The 18,303-nt window shown below is 50.7% G+C and overlaps 2 protein-coding genes and 1 non-coding gene across 9 annotated transcripts in view; 2 read left to right on the top strand and 1 right to left on the bottom strand.

Annotated features, from left to right (window-relative positions):
- Lrsam1 (leucine rich repeat and sterile alpha motif containing 1) overlaps positions 1-6,027 on the bottom strand; it is a 56,902-nt gene extending 50,875 nt beyond the window's left edge. For 4 of the 7 annotated variants that reach the window (XM_052725974.1, XM_052725977.1, XM_052725978.1 and 1 more), the window contains exons 1-6: positions 5,917-6,026; positions 5,404-5,631; positions 3,921-4,014; positions 2,622-2,678; positions 1,730-1,774; positions 419-496 (exon numbers count right to left, since the gene is read on the bottom strand). In XM_052725974.1, coding sequence (XP_052581934.1) covers positions 419-496; positions 1,730-1,774; positions 2,622-2,678; positions 3,921-3,992 — 252 coding nt within the window. In that variant the 5' untranslated portion in view covers positions 3,993-4,014; positions 5,404-5,631; positions 5,917-6,026. Of the gene's footprint in view, positions 1-418; positions 497-1,729; positions 1,775-2,621; positions 2,679-3,920; positions 4,015-5,403; positions 5,632-5,916 lie in introns of all 7 variants that reach the window. The other 3 variants (XM_052725976.1, XM_052725980.1, XM_052725975.1) reach the window with 2 other exon arrangements.
- Positions 6,028-6,049: 22 nt separating this feature from the next.
- On the top strand, positions 6,050-14,180 carry Rpl12 (ribosomal protein L12). Its single transcript, XM_052725984.1, has 7 exons — positions 6,050-6,194; positions 6,437-6,510; positions 7,147-7,245; positions 7,503-7,584; positions 8,034-8,120; positions 8,436-8,548; positions 8,700-14,180. The coding sequence occupies exons 1-7, from the start codon at positions 6,158-6,160 to the stop codon at positions 8,703-8,705; spliced, it is 498 nt and encodes a 165-aa protein (XP_052581944.1). The 5' UTR covers positions 6,050-6,157; the 3' UTR covers positions 8,706-14,180.
- On the top strand, positions 7,813-7,939 carry LOC128102746 (small nucleolar RNA SNORA65). The gene has a single exon (XR_008215510.1). It is a non-coding gene; the product is annotated as a small nucleolar RNA SNORA65 (small nucleolar RNA).
- Positions 14,181-18,303: the final 4,123 nt, after the last annotated feature.

The following is an 18,303-nucleotide window of genomic DNA, read 5'->3' as shown; positions in this document are numbered from 1 at the left end:
TTCAGTCCCACCCTTACCAGGTCACACTCATGTAGGAGAGCCTGGGCCGACACTGCACTCTATTATGACTCTCCCGTGTCCTGGAGGGAGTCCACCAGGTCACTGAGGCATCCAATGCAATGACCTCTCTGGACGCCCCTCCTGCTCACCCCGGTTAGGGTCATCATGTCCATCCTTTTTGCTGACTGGGCTTGAGTTTAGGACCAGCTGGAGTGGAACCCTTGGAGGGTAGGTGCTGGGGCTGGTTTTCTTTACCAACAACACACAGGAGTGCTTAGAAAACCACGCTGTCCAGACACCACAGTGACCATCCGGTGAGGACCATTTGACGTATTTTAACAGAAGTCCCAAGGAGGGTGTGGAGGCTCCGCTGTCACCTGGAGCACAAAGTCCCCAACGCCTAGAGAGGGCCCAGTACCTTGATGGTGGCAAGGCTCAAGAGGCTGCAGGACTTGGGAAGCAGGGAGGTGAGGTGGTTTGTATGCACAATCAACACCTGTGAGGAGAAGAAGAGAAACGTCAGTCCCAGAGGAGCAGCAGGCAGGGAAGGCTGAGGGTAAGGTAGTGGCTTGGCCCCGGCACAGGGCGGCCACGCTGTGCTCCATGCGTCCACCAGCCCCACAGAGGGGGAGGTGTTACAATCACGGGCACTTCCGAGCTTGACTCGGAAGGCTGTAAGCTCCGAGACTCCTGGGGGGAAAGGGAGTTTGGGAGTCTAATGCTACCTTCTATTCTGAGAGGGGGGCAGCTATCACGAGCTTAGACTTTCCTGGCTCTAATGTTTCCTGGAAAATAGAGTAACAAAGGTTGCCCTTCTCCAAGGGCTGCCATAATTAACAAGCCACCTGGTCATTAGTGTTTAGCCCAGGCTATCATGTGGTCCACTCCTCAGACTGTGTCAACCACAGCCATTTGTGTCAGACATTAACTCCCGCCTCAACTATGCTATTGGCAGGGAACATACTTTACCTTTCTATGTCCAGATCTAATGGTATGGACATACCTACTTATATGCACAGCCTGGAACGACCTTCTGAAAACACTTTCAGCCCCTTCTAACTCTGAGGGGCGGCCAGAGCGCACTGAGTGCCCTTACTGGGGGAGATAATAACCACATGGCGGTAGACTCTAGCACTCATTTAATTCACACAGTATCACGAGATAGCCATGAATGTCTTCTTCCTTCTACAGATGAAGAGAATGGTGTGTGGGCTGGAGCTGGCTCTGCAGTTAGGAGCACTGACTGCTCCTCCAGAGCACCGACTGCTCCTCCCGAGCACCGACTGCTCCTCCCGAGCACCGGCTGCTCCTCCCGAGCACCCAGGTCTGATTCCCAGGACCCACATGGTGGCTCACAGCCAGCTATAACTCCAGTTCTAGAGAGCCTGATGGGTTTCTGGCCTCCCTAGGCAACATACACGCGTGATGCAAAAATACATGCAAACAAAATACCCATACACATGAAACACTGAAAGTTAGTAAAAGAAACAGAGGTGTGAGCGTGTAAAGAAGCTGAGTCACAAAGCTGGTGAAGCCAGGGCCAGGAGTGGCCGGCCCAGAGTGGTCCAAACCCAGAGCCTGCTCTCCTGATTGTGACAACCTCTACTGCGGACCAAAGGGTGAGGGCCAGGGAGAAGGAAGATGGCCGTGTGAGGCGCCTCTAAGTCCCACGTGGCTTCCCCCAAGCAGACACCCAGCTAGCAATTCTCTGAACAATAACTCTGCTCACCTTTTTCTGCAGAACTTTGCACGTTGCAAAAGCCCCAAACGGAATCTAAGACAAGACAAAGAAGGGTCAGAGCCTCCTTGCTTGCGGCTGTCCCTCCTGCTCTCCCAGCGGCATGGTGGGAGGTGACTGAGGAGTGTAAGCTACTGCCCCGGACAGTGCTTAGCCAGGGGAGGGCTGGGGAAAAACGGAGGGGCAATCAGCCCGCCCTAGCCTACCTACTCTGGGGTATCAGGAACTGTCGGGGGTAGAGCCCTCTCTCCCAGCACCCCAGGAATCCGTAGTGTATGTTCCCTTCTTCCCATACTGGGGAGTGAACCTAGGGCATCTTGCATGCTAGACAAACTCTACCACTGAGTTTTATCCCCAGATTTCCCTTCCTGCCTTCCTCCAGGGTTTTACTATGTAGCCAAGGCTGACCTCAGACTCATAAGCCTCCCTACCTCTGCCTCCCGAATGGAATGCTGGGAGTAAAGGTGTGCTCTACTACACCTGGTTCATTTCTGAACTAGGCCCTGACTTTGGGAGACTATGCTGAGGTCAAAAGATCATCTCAATTCTTTTGGACAAGATCGCAATGTAAGGAACATCTCTGCCTAGTTGGTCTGGCTGTGTCTGTGTGCGCACACTCTATGCAGGCGAGAGGCTGACGTCGGGTCTCTCACTCCCCGCCTTGTGTTTTTCAGAGTCTCTCACTGAACTTAGCGCTCAATGACTCAGCTAGGATGGTTGGCTAGCAAGCCCCGGGGACTCATGTCCTCATGCTTAGAAGGCAAGGCTTCAGTGGTCCACCCACCCACCTTCACTCCTGGCATTTTGAAAGTCTCAGTCTACACTTGTTTTCCTCAAGGACACAGGACAGATTAAATTCAGTCTTTGTACACCCTCACTTTACCTCAGAGAGTTCACATTTAGAGATGTCGAGAATGTCATCTGCCCCAGCTTCTTTTGCCTAAGGTGAAAAAGACATTTTTACGTTAAATTGTTTCTTGAGACAGGGTCTCATGTAGCTTCAAACTCATCATGTAGACAAAGCTGACCTCCAACTCCTGATCCCCCTGCTTGCACCACCCAAGAATTAGCTTCCAGCACAGGTGGGGGGGGGGGAAGGAAAGAGGGAGGGAGAGAGAGAGAGAGGAAGGGAGCGAGAGAACGGATTTTTAAAAATCTTCAAGTCTCCTGGTGTGGTGGCACACACCTTTAATCCCAGTACTCAGGAGGCAGAGGCAGGCGGATCTCTGAGTTTGAGGCCAGACTGATCTACAGAGTGAGTTCCAGGACAGCCAGGGCTACTCCCACCCCCACACCCGAAAAAAAATCCTTCTGTATGTTTACAAGATCTGTTGATTCTGTGAACGTTTCATATTCATGGTGTTAGCCTCTTAAAATCAGTGGTAACTGGTTTGGCTTTGTTTTCAGCCTTGAACGTTCTTTAAAAAAAAAAACACCACTTTTTAATGATTTATTTATTCTTATTTTATGTGCATTGGTGTTTTGCCTACATGTATGTCTGTATGAAGATGTCAGATTCCCTGGAATCTGGAGTTACAGATAGTTGTGAGCTACCATGTGGGTGCTGGGATTGAACCCAGGTCCTCTGGAAGAGCAGCCAGTGCTCTTAACCGCTGAGCCATCTCTCCAGCCCCTTTTTTGGTTGCCTTCCTGAACTCCTGCTCTTTTATCTGGCCTCCGTGGCTGTGCTGGATGCAGAACGCAGCCCCTCTGCTAGCGGTGAGGTAAGAGCAGCTGGTTTTCTCGCTACGGCTCAGGCCAGCCTGGAACTGACTATATAGCCCTTGCTAGCCTTGAACCTGTGGCAATCTTCTTGCCTCGGACTCCTAAGTGCTGGGATTACAGGTGTGAGCCAGGTAACTTGGGAACCGTGCCCAGTTCCCAAAATTAAAAAAAAAAAAGGTACTCGGGCAAAACATACTTGTGGAATGGAGAAAATAAGAAAGGAGATGCAGGCGTAAGGAGCTGGAAGGGACCACAGCCAAGCTACAGCCAAGCCATAGCCAGCGTTTACTGGTCCGTTTGGCAGGTGGCCCAGTGACTGAGGTCCAGCAGGGAAAGAAACCACACACACCCAGCCTGTGAGGAGGGGCACTCCCAGGGTGGGAAGGCAGAGGGAAGGAGTAGGCACCCGGAAACATTTCAGGGGGCAGAGGAGGGAGAGATAATATCCCCGCCTTACCAGACACATCTGGTACTCCAGGCGTTTCCGAGCCTCCTCACTGGGTTTCCGCTTCCGAAAGAAGAGGGGCATCCTCCTGTGTGAGTTCTGGACACTGGAGGACGAGAGGGAAGTCAGCACCTGGGAACTTGCACCGTATCTGACACTGAAGCCGGGCGGGCAGCTCAGATGCAGGCAGCTGGTCAGCTGGCTGTGAGTGTCCTGCCGGCTGGGCTGTCTGCCTCATTCAGTTGGGCCCTGAGCCCACACGGGTAGTGCTCAACATTTTGCTCTTTGTTGACCAAGCCATAAACATAGAATATGGTGGAAAGAACATAAACACAGGCCAGGAGTCCTGGGTTTTGGCTCCTTTGCCATTGACCCTCTGGGAGGCGCTGACATCACCTCCCAGTGCTGAGCCATTTCCTCCACCTTAGGGAGGAGTCCCCCAGGTGCCTTCCAAGGATGTTCTCTGGAACCCTTGACAGACTCAGCTGATGAAACTGTCAGAGTGGCACCAGCAAATCCAAACTGGAAGTAGCCACGGCTCAGGGGAAATTCAACCATGCCAAGCCTAAAGAGATGCACGAGTTAAATAAAAATTAAAACGCAGCCTTTAGGCACCTTCCCACCTTTGACTGTCACGAGCATCCTGCGGGGAGTATGATGTTTACTAAGTTCAGTGATCTGGCTACACGACCTGGATTACAGAAAAAACAGCCTGGGATGCTTGCTGTTCAAACCCTGATGCTGTGCAGTCTGCACAGCCCCCTGGATTTCACAGTTCAGCAAAGTAACCATTCTGTCCTGAACTCAGGAGCTGGGTGCCCACAGCCAGCTCAGAATCTGGAACTTCCAGTGCTGAATGAGGGCCAGTAACAGGAAGGAAGCAATCATCTGGAGGAAGTATGTAGCTAACATCATAGGCTTTGACATCCAAGACATCAGCTGTGTCACATTGGGTCACCTGTCAGAGCCTATTTCCTCAAATGTGATATGGAGTAATGTTGCCAACAGTGGGTTCTGTGGGACTCAGTGATGCATGCATGTCAGGCCTGTGCCACAGCATCTGACACAGAGTGCACCACATATGTGCACTATGACAAATAGATTCAGGAGGAGTCTGGCCGTTGAAGACACATCCTGGGTCCTTAGAGATTTCAGACCTCCATTCCTGGGTGTGGGTGTCAGGGGAGGTGGTCAGGCCTGCAAAGCCAGCTCTTTCCTCACTCACCTGCTGGCACTCCTGCAGAATGATGTAAAACAGCCTCCTCCATCCCTTATGATGACTTACCTTCTGCTTGCTAATGACTAGCTCTCCCCCATCCCTATCCTCCAAGGGAAATCCTGTTCAATGACTACCCCCCACCCTCCACCCCAAGTCCTCTTCCCTAGTCATTCTCAACATAGATTCTTTCAAATCTGGTTTGAACCTCCCTGACGGTGTAGCTTGGTTGGGAGAACCACACCCATCCTTCCCTGGCAGAGCTGGCCAGTGGCTGACCTGGCTTTGTGGACGGAAAGGTCCTTCACTGATGTTCCGATTTTGGGGTGGACCTCAAGGTAGGCCAATCACTCTGAAGGCTTGGTCATATGTGCAGACCATAGGCACCAGGAAGGCCAGCTGGAGTCGGGTCTCCTTCCAACATAGGAAGTTAGGACCGAAACTCTGAATCTCATAAAATCATGCAGCTCAGGATGACAAAGTCTTGTGACTCTAGAAACCAAAGAACTGCAGAATTAAGAATCGTGATTTAGACCCGAATAGTTTGCTCGTATAACTAACATGCACACACCGCAATGGCTAAGAAGGGTACTGGGGCAGCATTGGCACTGGGGTCCCGCAAGCCTGGTGCGGATTCCTCAGGGGAGGGGCGGGGTCCTGGGACTCCAGAGTCACCCTTGTAAGGGAACGTGGAATACATCAGGAGCCAGGGCCTCTGGGGCGGTCCTGCTACTCTGACTGTCCCCGGGAAAGGTGCTCCGAACATCCACCCCTTCCGAATCCCTAGCTCACCCAGGAACCCGGCTCTCCAGTCCTCTGCCGCAAACGCCTGCCCACAAAAAACAGGGCGGCGAGGGTGTCGCCCCGACATGGGGCGGAGCCAGCGGTTATCGCGAGAGCCGAGCTTTTCTGCCTATATCCGGCGTGGGCGGGGCGTCGGCCGTCTTTTCGGCTTTCGGCTCGGCGGAGGCTACGGTGCAACTTTCTTCGGTCGTCCCGAATCCGGGTTCATCCGACACCAGCCGCCTCCACCATGCCGCCCAAGTTCGACCCCAACGAGATCAAAGTCGGTGCGTGCCCTCGCCGCGGCCGGGGGGAGCCCTCCCCGGCGCGTGCTGCCCCGGGGCCTGGCTCCGGGCCTGGCGGGTCTCCCTTGGGCCCCGGCTTCCTCGTGTGTAGATGGGGAGGGAGTACCGACGCTCTTGCAGCCTGTGCGCCTTAGGGTAAGGCCTGGCCCCGGGGGTCTGCGGCCCGCGGGCAGGGCGGCCTGCGGCCCGGCGCGCCCCGCAGGTCTAACTCTGCTTTTTCTCAGTGTACTTGAGGTGCACCGGAGGTGAGGTCGGCGCCACGTCCGCCCTGGCCCCCAAGATCGGCCCCCTGGGTCTGGTAAGTCTGCGCTGCCGAGAGCTGTGTGTGTATGTACTTCACGTGAGAGCAGACCGCGTGATTGTGTGTGTGCCTGTGGAGGTCAAGGCACCACGTGCCTGGTGTGGGCCAGCTACCGGGTGAGTGCTGGGACTCGAACCCGGGTCCTCTCCAGCCCCGTTTTGACTTGTTCTTAACATTTACAAAGGAAAGTTGGGATAACAAGTGTTATGGGCTCGTTCCACACGGCACAGTTGTGTTAGTCATCGGGCTTGGCTGAGCCATCTTGCAGGCTCTTGCCCATGGGCTCTAGGAGGTAAAGAGGAAGCTCAAACAGTACCATGTGCTTGGTGGACAGGAAGTAGCGTTCTTACCTTGTTCCTAGGTGGAGCAGTGGAGTCCCTGAGGGACTAGTTAAATCCCTGTTGCCAGCCTATGCGCTTTTCAGGTCGCCCCCTCCTAGTAACATGGGAACCTAGCAGCGAAGCTCTGGGTGACCCACTGCGGCTGAACGTGTTTGCTGAGCAGCCCTTCGGGCGGAGCTGGCTTAGGAAACGAGGTGTGGGGTCTTTGGACACGATTATGTGGAGTGATGAGGAAGGCTATGCCTTAAACTTTAGGCTCGTGGTAATTATTTTAATGCCATTATTTCCACAGTCTCCAAAAAAAGTTGGTGATGACATTGCCAAGGCAACCGGAGACTGGAAAGGCCTCAGGATCACAGTGAAGCTGACCATCCAGAACAGACAGGCCCAGGTATTCACTCTGCTGGGTGTCGGGAGGGTGGCAGGGGTGGCAGCCCTTGGACAGTCACAGGATCTCGCTGTTCTGGAAGGTAGGAGCCAGGGTGCCGGGTTCCACGTGTGGGGCCTAGGGATTAAACTCAAGTGATCAGGCCCAGCAAGAAATACCATTTCCCACTGAGCTATCTTGCTGGCCCCATTAGCATGTTTTGGTGGCAGTACTTGTGTTGGAGGATTTCTGCACTGTGCTCATTAACTTATCTCTTGCAGATTGAGGTGGTACCCTCTGCCTCTGCCCTGATCATCAAAGCCCTCAAGGAGCCACCAAGAGACAGAAAGAAGCAGAAGAACAGTGAGTCGATTTGCACTCGGGGTTCCCCTTCAGTGTTTACTGCTTGGCATTTAGTTCCCTCTAACGATCCTTGGGTCAGAATGGGCTCACTTCAGGCCGTTTGTCCCGTGCCTCGTCCTCTGGGTGCAGAAATAACCCTAGTGTTGACACTGGACCCTCAGCCCCAGCAGAGATTTAAGCTAAAGTTGAGTGTCGGCTGCTGGGGAGGACATGGTTCTGCCCTAGCCACCCGCCACTGCACCTGATCAGCACCGTTGGCTGGTGCAATCCAGTGGTGAGCTGACAGTAAGCCCAGCTTAGGAAACAGGGTTGTCCTCCATGTGGATGACTCTGTGCCGAAAGCCTGGGGACAGCCCAGAATAGGGAAAACCAAATCATGGGATCTTGTTTCAGAGATTGAACTAAAGCTTTTAGAACGCAAAACCCCCCTTGTGTTTTCTTCCCTGCAGTTAAACACAGTGGAAACATCACTTTTGACGAGATTGTCAACATTGCCCGGCAGATGCGACACCGGTCTTTAGCCAGAGAACTTTCTGGTAAGAAGAGCAAGTTATTTTCACTGAACGGCTGTTGAAGGCCCAAGATTGGGATGCACTTTTCTGAGACAGGGTTTTTCTGTGTATCCCTGGCTGTCCTGGAATTAGCTCTGTAAACCAGACTGGCCTTGAACTCTGCCTGTCCCTGCCCCCCAAGCGCTGGGATTAAAGGTGTGTACCATCACCGCCCAGCAGGCCGCAAATTTTTTAGTTGAGCATCAGGAAATCCATGGAGCCATGTTTTTTCCCTTTGCCCCTCAACCTAAGAGTTGCAAGGAACTGAGATCTCTGCTGAGGCCACTATTCTTAATATAGGAACTATTAAAGAGATCCTGGGTACTGCACAGTCTGTGGGCTGCAATGTGGACGGGCGCCATCCTCATGACATCATTGACGACATCAACAGTGGTGTGGTGGAATGCCCAGCTGTAAGTGACTTTGCATGATTCCCTTTGTTATAGTGGGGGCAGCTGGGCTTTTGTTGCCTCTGGTGTCTTATTGGGGCATCCTTAAAGGGTGAAAATTCTTTGTCATGTATATTCCCCATTGTGATTGAGAATTTTCCTCCCTTTTCCACAGAGTTAGAAGCAACAAGAGAGAATATTTCAATAAAAGACCATCTGTCTGATAAACCAATGGGCCTGGCTGTTTTTTGGGCAGGGGAGTGTTTCTCTTTTTGGCATGTTCAGTATGGCCATGGTAGCAGAATATGAAGCACCAAGTTCTGGTGTAGCTTTGTAGACAGCTAGGAAGGAAAGGGGACTTTTCTATGGGTGTGGTTAGGCTGTCAGGAAGAATCTTGCTCTAGTTTACATACCGGCTACAGTTTCCCCTCCTCCCCCTTGCCCTTCCACTCCTGGCTCCATTCAAGGGGGCAGGCCTCCTGTGGGTTTGAGGTAAAGCTTGGCACCTTAAGTTGAGGCAGGACCAGAGTTCCTCCCCTTGGGTCAAGCCTGGGCAAGGTGGTATCTAGTGTGGGGTACAGGTTCCCAAAAGCCAGCTAAGCTTTAGGGACACTTGGCTACAAAAGACAGCAGTACTTACAGCAAGGCATCTGAGAAAGCTCTACCTGGACCACAACCATGAAAGGGAAAACGCTGTGTGGGGTTAAGGGTGACTTTTTTTTGTTTTCCATTTCATGAGTTTCTCCCCAATGAACACAAGTTATGTTTGTATTTAGAGGAAGAAAAGGTCCAATGCAACTTGAATTAAAAAAAAAAAACACTTGGTAGCACATGTATTTTTGCAGTCGACCAGACTTTGATTTCCAGCATCTACATGGTTGACAACCACCCCAAATTCCAAGGATACCAAGCATGCTTACTGCACAGGCACATGCTGGCAGCAGTCTACAAACCTGTCAGATTTCAGCTCACCAAACACCCATCCAGCCGCCCCAGGGAAGGGAAGGTGCTGGAAGAGAAATCGATGAAGCCTGTCTGCTGCTGTTGACTCGCCTGCGTTGACCACGAGTGGGGGAGGCTCAGGTGACATGGTCCCTGGGTGCTTGGGCTGTGGGTCAGTTTTTGCCATTTCCTACGCTCAGGTGTAGAAAGATAACGGGTTGGTAGTGAAGAGCACTGGCTGCTCCTCCAGCACCCGTATGGCAGCTCACAACTAACTAGTTCCAGGAGACCTGACAGACATGCCGTGGCGGTGGTGTGTGCCTTTGATCCCAGCAGAGCCAGGCGGATCTCTTGAGTAAGAGGCCAGCCTGGTCTACAGAGCGAGATCCAGGACAGGCACCAAAACTACACAGAAACCCTGTCTCGAGGAAAAAAAGTTATATTCCCCATGTCCAGTGCTGGGGATCAGTGTGCAAATCATACATCAGTGAAAAGGGGATAGTCTTGTAGAGGGCTAAGGTGTTTTTTTTAAGTTTTTTGAGACAGTTTATAGCTCTCGCTGTCATGGAACACTAGACTAGGCTGGCCTTAAACTTAGATCTGCCTGAGCCAGGACCTCTCTGCTGGTCTTCGGATTTTATGGGTAAATCAGTTGGTATACAATGTCTTCCGTGTAGGTGGGTTTAGAAATATGGTGTATTTAGTTCTCTGGGGAAAGTGGCTGCAGATGAGAAGTTATTACTAGTGGGTGCCTCAACTTACCATAAGCAGAAGAAACAAGGTGGGCCACCAGAGTGGACCACTTATAAAACACAAGCTGCTTCTTGGCACCCACCATAATTCTGGCTATTTTGGAGGCTGAAGTAGAAAGGCCTTTTAAATACAAGGCCACCCTGAGCAATTTGGGGAGACAGTTATAATAAGTTTAAAGGATGCTGGCTGCTCTGCCAGAGGACTTGGGTTCTGTTCATTGCATACATGACAGTTGAATAATACTGATACCCTCTTGACCTCTCTGGGCATGTATGTACATGTACTTATATATGTGATGCACATAAATGCAAGGTCAACATACACCTTAAAATCTGAAAGAATTTAAGTCTTTTTGCAGAGGACCCGAGTGTGTTTCCCAGCACCCATACTGGCTAAAACACCTGTAATTCCAGCCCTTAATGGATTTGACACCTCTGCTATGTGGGTAACTGCATGCATGTGGCATTTATTCACAGGCATAAACACAAAATTCTTAAGAGGGTAGGGCGAAATCGACTGGAAAGCATAAAGCTCTATGCTAATTGAAGTACTGCAAAAACAACAAAAACCAAAAACACTGACTAGAAATAACTACTATGGAATGTGGCACTAACATACTTCTGACTAAAGACTGAAGGCTTTCTCCCGTTAAAACAAGCACACTGAGGGTGTCCGCTTCTGTTTTGACTGCCTGCTGCTCTTGTAGAGGACCCAGGTTCAATTCCGAGTACCCACAGTGGGGTAGCTCACAATCACCTGTAACTCCAGGGAATTCAACACCCTCTTCTGGCTCCTGTACATGTGCACATATGTACACTCAGGGCATAGGTGCACACACACACACACACACACACACACACGTTAAATGTCATCACACAACCTTTGCATACATATTAATTGCAGCAATGCTCATGACCTATAAGTGAATGTAATCCAAATGTCCATTCACTGAGGAATGAACAAAATGGGATATGTATACGTATGTTTTTCAGTCATAAAGAGGACTGAGTGTTCATATACATTATAGCATGGATGAGCCCTGAACACCGCGCTGACAGGCTAAACAAGGTCATGTATTGCATGAGTCCATCTATGTAACATGCCCAGCAAATCCAGACAGAAAGCCGAGGAATTTGGAGCTTAGGTCTGAGGAGTGACTACTAATAAGGGGTTTCTCTTCCAGAAGATGTGTTCTGGAATTAAATAGTGGTTACATAACTACATGAAAATACGGCCTGAACCACCGAATGTAAAAGGGTCACCTTTAAAAGCATGAAACGACTACTATGACGTGTAACTTAATCTGAATAAAAGGTCAGAACCGGGCACTGGTTTTAGCATAGACTGTTGCTGATGTGCACCTAGCCCCTGTACATCGCCATCTTTTGTGATGCAGGTAGGATAGTCACATTTGTTGTGCGTTCCAAGTACCTTCAGACGCTATTTCACCTGGTTACAGTTCTTAGAGTCACGAAGAGAGCCAAGATCTATTTTCTACAGAGAAACCCAGGCTAAGAAGGACCTTCGGGCTGCACACTCCCCTGTCCTCCACGAAGTCCGTGCTAAGAGGCTGAACCTGCCCTCGAAGTGGTCCCTGTTCCAAGCATCCCCAGCTGCTTCCCCCGGGGCGGAAGGCTAACGTCGCCCATACCCCTCTCCACTGGATAAGAGGCAGTTAGGTACGCAGAGAGCCCACTCCGCTCAGACCGCTGGTGGAGTGCTGCGCACACCAGTGGGGAAACTGAACAACTGCACAGCTCTCCGCCCCTTCTCACCGGCCCACACACAGGGCAACGCTGACGCGGCCGCTCCGGGACCTGGGAGCCCTGGCCCCAGAAACCGCGCGGACCGCTTACCCCGCGGCAGGCGGGCGCGTAGGAAACACGTCACTTCCGGCCACGCGCAGTCCGCACACCGGAACTCGCTTCTAACAAGTCACTGTGTCCACTCCTCTGCGGTCTCTTCCCGGCCGCCAGGATTGTGACCCCTGTTGCCTCGTGGGGTGTATTTTACAAAGAAGCTCCCGCATGCCGGTCCTCGCTTCCAGAGTCCATCCTGAGAACTAACTCCGCATCTTTCAGGTGCACTCGGATCCGGGCGTGGAACCTCGGACAGGGAGCGACCAGGCCGCCAGGATGCCGGGAAGGGTGCTTATGCTGCCAGTGGGCGACTTTCCCAGAGAACAGTTGTCATTCCTTCCCAAGCAAGTTTGTGGTGGGGCGTGGTCCGGGAGGGTCATTTAGAGGAAAACAGCTCGGACCTCACACTGTTGTGCTGACCTGCCATGCTCAGCAGTCAGGATGAGCTCTGGAGCCCAGGGAGTCATCGTTTTCCCTGCTTGGGATCGAGGCAGCCCAGAGCTCACACCTCAGCTAGTGCGATCTTCATCTTTGGCAGGTTTCCTGTCTTAGTCCTATGATCTCACTTTTGACCGCCGGGAGGTAGCAGAGTGCTTCAGGTGTCAGATGATGTCATTCTGCATATGGCTACTTAGGGGTGCTAGGGCATTTCTGCGCTTTGCAGAAACCAGGATTTGCCCACGTTATTCTGGGGATGGTAATGTGAATATGGTAAGGGTAATTGACATTTGTGAAGAGTGCAGGTTTGTACCTCAGGCTGCATAAACCTGTGTCTGGTATACCTCTCCTCTGGGAATGTTCATCTTCCCCTCTCCATGGCCTTGTTCTTATGGTGTTGACTTAGGCTCTTTGGTGGGGGAGGGGCGGGGGCAGGTACAGGACTGTCTGATGGAGCTGGCTCTTGGCTTCTCAAACTTTATACTCCGAGGGGAAGTGTCCAGAGACTGTGGAGGCCTTAGGGAATGTATGGACCCCCAGAGCACTGGCATCGGGGGCAGTTGGTGACAGAAGGCGGTACACTGAGGCGGCAGGGTGGGGAGTAAAACAGGAGGGAACCTCAGGCCAGGCATGGTAGTGTGTGTCTGGAACCCCAGCACTGGGGAAAGAGACCTAAGGCCAGCCTGGTTTATAGAGTGAAGCCCTTCCTTGAAACTCCCTTTCAGGTGTCCATTTATGATAGATACATCCCTGAGTTTGACACTGACCTTGCCTGCCGCCCCCTACCACCCCTCTCAACGGCTGCTGTGGGCCAGCCAGCATTTTCTTTTCTCTTTGCCATCCTCTGTTCAAGCGCTTTACATACCTCAGCACCAGGCCAGTTAGAGGTAATTAATTGGCCCAGAGATATTGTGACCATCCAGGTCACACAGGCAGTAAGTACTACACTGGAATTGGAATTTAACATCCTGACTTACCCTTTCCCAGGCTGCCTGGCTCCTCCTCCAGGTTACAGGGAATACAGTTGGAAGCCACAGTGATATTGCCTACATGTTTAATCACCTCTCCAGTGGTCTATACGCCTGACCTCTTGCCTTCTAGTCTTTCATTAGCCCACTGACAGGTTGGACAGTGGCCAAGCAAGTCCTTTGCAAGGACCAGTCTGTGGCTGAGAATAGATGCCTGGGCAGACAGTGGTGTAGGCAGGCCCCTTGCCTCAGCCCCGTGGCCTGATGTGTTGAGCCAGCTAATTTCCCTAATCACAGTCATGTCCACACCTGTCTGAGGTACTACTCCATGGCCTTTGCTGTGACTCCCTGAGAACTGACTTGGTCACGAGGGAGGCCCTTCTCAGACACAACCCACTGCGGCCTATCAAGATGGATGGGTTGCTTTGCCAGTGTGCACCTTATTGACCAACAACCACACCTGTACGGTTTCATCCTGTGAAGGTTTGCTCAGACAACATCTATTATTTTAGTTACCTCCTTCATGTCCACCCTTACCCTCCACCCCCTCACCTCTCATTATCAGGGTTTCCTTGCTTCTCCATCTGTCTCTACCATTGTCCTTTATCCCTATTATCTCCATCTATTGTCAGTCTCCCCCTTTTAAAATGAATCTACATATGACATCCGAATTCTCAATAAAGAGACTGGAAACAACCTAATGTGGAATATGGAATTGCTTTAAGTTCTGGATCTAATAAAGGGTTGACTTAAGTACTGATGTAGTTATACAATGGACTAATTTTACATCCAGCAAATATCTATCTTTGCCAGGAACTATGTCAGCATGGTAACTGCACGCACTGATGGTGAACCAAACATACACACTTCCCTCCATTTCTTCCTTGTCAAAACCCACCAAAATGACATCAGAGGTGTATAAATAGAAACAAATCTGTAGTATATCAGGGAGGTATGTGTGTTGAGTCGGGAGACTTATGCCAGGTATTAGAATGTAGTTCTTCAGCCCTAAGCATAAGCGTGGACAAAACATGCCAGCTATGTGAGATAAACCAGCTGTTTGAGATGGGTCAAGATAACCAGATCAACTCATTGGAGGAGAAATCAGAAAACAGAAGATGAATTTAAAAAAGTTAGAATCTATAGCTTGCTTTATAACAGGGAATAAGCATCAATGACACGGAGCCACTGCGGGTGGGATGGGAAACACAACTTTGAAAGTCGAAGCAGCTTCTAAAATTGCTTAGCACATGCCCCGCAGTTCCTTCCACTCCACACACAAGATATGTCTGCAGATGTTAGCAATGGGGCTCCACGCCCCCAGTAATATCCCCAAACTGGAAATAGTGACAATCTTCTCAGATTACAGGAAGCGACTTGTTGATGCCCCTAACCACATGAATGAATCCAAAAGGTGCTGTGCTCCATTAAAGAGGCCAGGCACAGAGGCCTCACACCATGATTACACCTTTATACGATTCTGTGGAAAGCCTGATGGAGAGCACAGGCCACTGGTGTCCAGGGCCATAGATGCAGGGGGTGACGCTGCACAGGGATATGAAAGTGTCCTGTCCTTGAGTGTGGTGGTGGCTCATAACTACGCTGTGCTATAAATCATTAGATTTTGTATTAATTGTTGGGTTCCGTTTATGTAAATAATGCCTCATTTTGATTTTCTTTTTTTTCCAAGACAGGGTTTCTCTGTTTAACTCTAGCTGCCCTGGAACTCACTCTGTAGACCAGGCTGGCCTTGAACTCAGAGATCTGCCTGCCTCTGCCTTGCCAGTGCTGGGATTAATGGCAGGTGCCACCAATGCCTGGCTCAATCTGATTTTCAAATGGTGGAAGTGTATATCCTTAGAAAAGACACTCATGCCCTAAACAGCATAGGATGAAGTCATAGAGAGTAAGACAAATGGAGAAGACAGAGAGAGTACGACAAAACTAAGGGCTGGGGGATGACTCAGTCACTGAGGTGCTTGCTCCGCAGCCCGTCACCTGAATGCGGGCCTCCAGCACCCGCAGCCCCTCACCTGAGTGCGGGTCTCCAGCACCCGCAGCCCGACACCTGAGTGCGGGCCTCCAGCACCCGCAGCCCCTCACCTGAGTGCTGGCTACGGTCATTGGCAGCAATGGCACTTTCTGAGTCTCGTGCCTGCCTTTGGGCTGGAGTCGCACTGTCAGCACTCCTGGGCCACCAGCTGCTGACTCACTGCAGACTCTAGGTTTCTCAGCCCCTTGCAACAACTGTACTGTCTCTCTCAACACCCCGTCTGTCTGTACACCCGTCTGTCTGTACATCCATCTGTCTGTACTCCCGTCTGTCTGTACACCCGTCTGTCTGTACTCCCGTCTGTCTGTACACCCGTCTGTCTGTACACCTGTCTGTCTGTACACCCGTCTCTCTGTACACCTGTCTCTGTACACTCCTTTGTCTCTCTGTACACCCCGTATGTATTCTGGGTTTGGTTCCATCTCTCCTGCCAACCACCCAACAGCTTACTTGGCTTAAGTGGCACTTCACCCCACCAAAGCTGCCAGTGTGATTCTGTTCAAGAATCTTCACCAGGGGAGAGTGTGGGCTCACAATCCTCATAAACTGAAAAGGATCAGAATTGCTTTAATGACTGGCAAGGCAAAGTATTTGTAGAACATAAAGTGAAACAGAGCAAAGACACACAAAGGTATCAGTGAAAGCAGGTGTGGTTTGCACACCTGGAATGGCACACCTGGAATGGCACACCTGGGATTACAGCACCCAGTGGTAGGATCACTAAGTTTGAAGCCAGCCTGAGCTACAGTTGAGTTTTAGGGCCAGCCTGGGCTGCTCTGGGGAAAGAACTTGTCTCCATATCCTCCCCACAAAAAGGATCTAAGTGGAAAGTGAGAGAAAAACATCAACCAGGAAGAACGGGTCCACTAATTAAAGAGCCGGGACAGAGCAGGAACAGTGTCCACTAACTATAAACAGGACAGCAGGAACAGTGTCCACTAACTATAAACAGGACAGCAGGAACAGTGTCCACTAACTATAAACAGGACAGCAGGGACAGTGTCCACTAACTATAAACAGGACAGCAGGAACAGTGTCCACTAACTATAAACAGGACAGCAGGGACAGTGTCCACTAACTATAAACAGGACAGCAGGAACAGTGTCCACTAACTATAAACAGGACAGCAGGGACAGTGTCCACTAACTATAAACAGGACAGCAGGAACAGTGTCCACTAACTATAAACAGTCAGGACAGCAGGGACAGTGTCCACTAACTATAAACAGGACAGCAGGAACAGTGTCCACTAACTATAAACAGACAGGACAGCAGGGACAGTGTCCACTGACTATAAACAGGACAGCAGGAACAGTGTCCACTAACTATAAACAGTCAGGACAGCAGGGACAGTGTCCACTAACTATAAACAGGACAGCAGGAACAGTGTCCACTAACTATAAACAGTCAGGACAGCAGGAACAGTGTCCACTAACTATAAACAGTCAGGACAGCAGGAACAGTGTCCACTAACTATAAACAGGACAGCAGGGACAGTGTCCACTAACTATAAACAGTCAGGCCAGCAGGAACAGTGTCCACTAACTATAAACAGGACAGCAGGGACAGTGTCCACTAACTATAAACAGTCAGGCCAGCAGGAACAGTGTCCACTAACTATAAACAGGACAGCAGGGACAGTGTCCGCTAACTATAAACAGGACAGCAGGGACAGTGTCCACTAACTATAAACAGTCAGGCCAGCAGGAACAGTGTCCACTAACTATAAACAGGACAGCAGGGACAGTGTCCACTAACTATAAACAGTCAGGACAGCAGGAACAGTGTCCACTAACTATAAACAGGACAGCAGGGACAGTGTCCACTAACTATAAACAGACAGGACAGCAGGGACAGTGTCCACTAAGTATAAACAGGGCAGCAGGGACAGTGTCCACTAACTATAAACAGTCAGGACAGCAGGAACAGTGTCCACTAACTATAAACAGACAGGACAGCAGGGACAGTGTCCACTAACTATAAACAGGACAGCAGGGACAGTGTCCACTAACTATAAACAGTCAGGACAGCAGGAACAGTGTCCACTAACTATAAACAGGACAGCAGGGACAGTGTCCACTAACTATAAACAGTCAGGACAGCAGGAACAGTGTCCACTAACTATAAACAGGACAGCAGGGACAGTGTCCACTAACTATAAACAGTCAGGACAGCAGGAACAGTGTCCACTAACTATAAACAGAACAGCAGGGACAGTGTCCACTAACTATAAACAGTCAGGACAGCAGGAACAGTGTCCACTAACTATAAACAGGACAGCAGGGACAGTGTCCACTAACTATAAACAGACAGGACAGCAGGGACAGTGTCCACTAACTATAAACAGTCAGGACAGAACAGGAACAGTGTCCACTAACTATAAACAGACAGGACAGAACAGGAACAGTGTCCACTAACTAAACAGCCGGGACAGCAGGAACAGTGTCCACTAACTAAACAGCAGGGACAGCAGGGAGAATGGTGTCCTGACAGCTCGAGAGGGAACAGGGAAGCCCAGGGCTGGGGCAGGAGAATCAGGAGATAAGAGATGGACTAGAGAATGTGAGTGTCCCCAGGATAAAATAAAAAAAGTCACAAACAAAAATAGATTTACAATTACATTCTTTCCTGCCCAACTTTAAGTCACCAAGATTGTGAAAGCTACAGCAGTGTTCCACCCGCATGGTTAACTGGCAATACACTTGCCATCAGCCAGAGAAGATCCTAACAGACACTTGTAGTTGGCAAGGATGGCTTAGTGGGCAAA

The sequence above is a fragment of the Peromyscus californicus genome, unplaced genomic scaffold (assembly GCF_007827085.1).
Source record: "Peromyscus californicus insignis strain IS unplaced genomic scaffold, ASM782708v3 Scaffold_7__1_contigs__length_154581171, whole genome shotgun sequence".
NCBI lineage: Eukaryota > Metazoa > Chordata > Mammalia > Rodentia > Cricetidae > Peromyscus > Peromyscus californicus.
The sequence above is the reverse complement of the archived record's forward strand: the minus strand, read 5'-3'. Positions and strand labels throughout refer to the sequence as shown.

Bases quoted from the DNA above. Each gene is read 5' to 3' on its own strand.
- Rpl12 (XM_052725984.1), top strand. From the start codon at position 6,158: ATGCCGCCCAAGTTCGACCCCAACGAGATCAAAGTCG. The intron at 6,195-6,436 runs GTGCGTGCCCTC...GCTTTTTCTCAG, and splicing joins CCCCAACGAGATCAAAGTCG to TGTACTTGAGGTGCACCGGA. The intron at 7,246-7,502 runs GTATTCACTCTG...TATCTCTTGCAG, and splicing joins TCCAGAACAGACAGGCCCAG to ATTGAGGTGGTACCCTCTGC.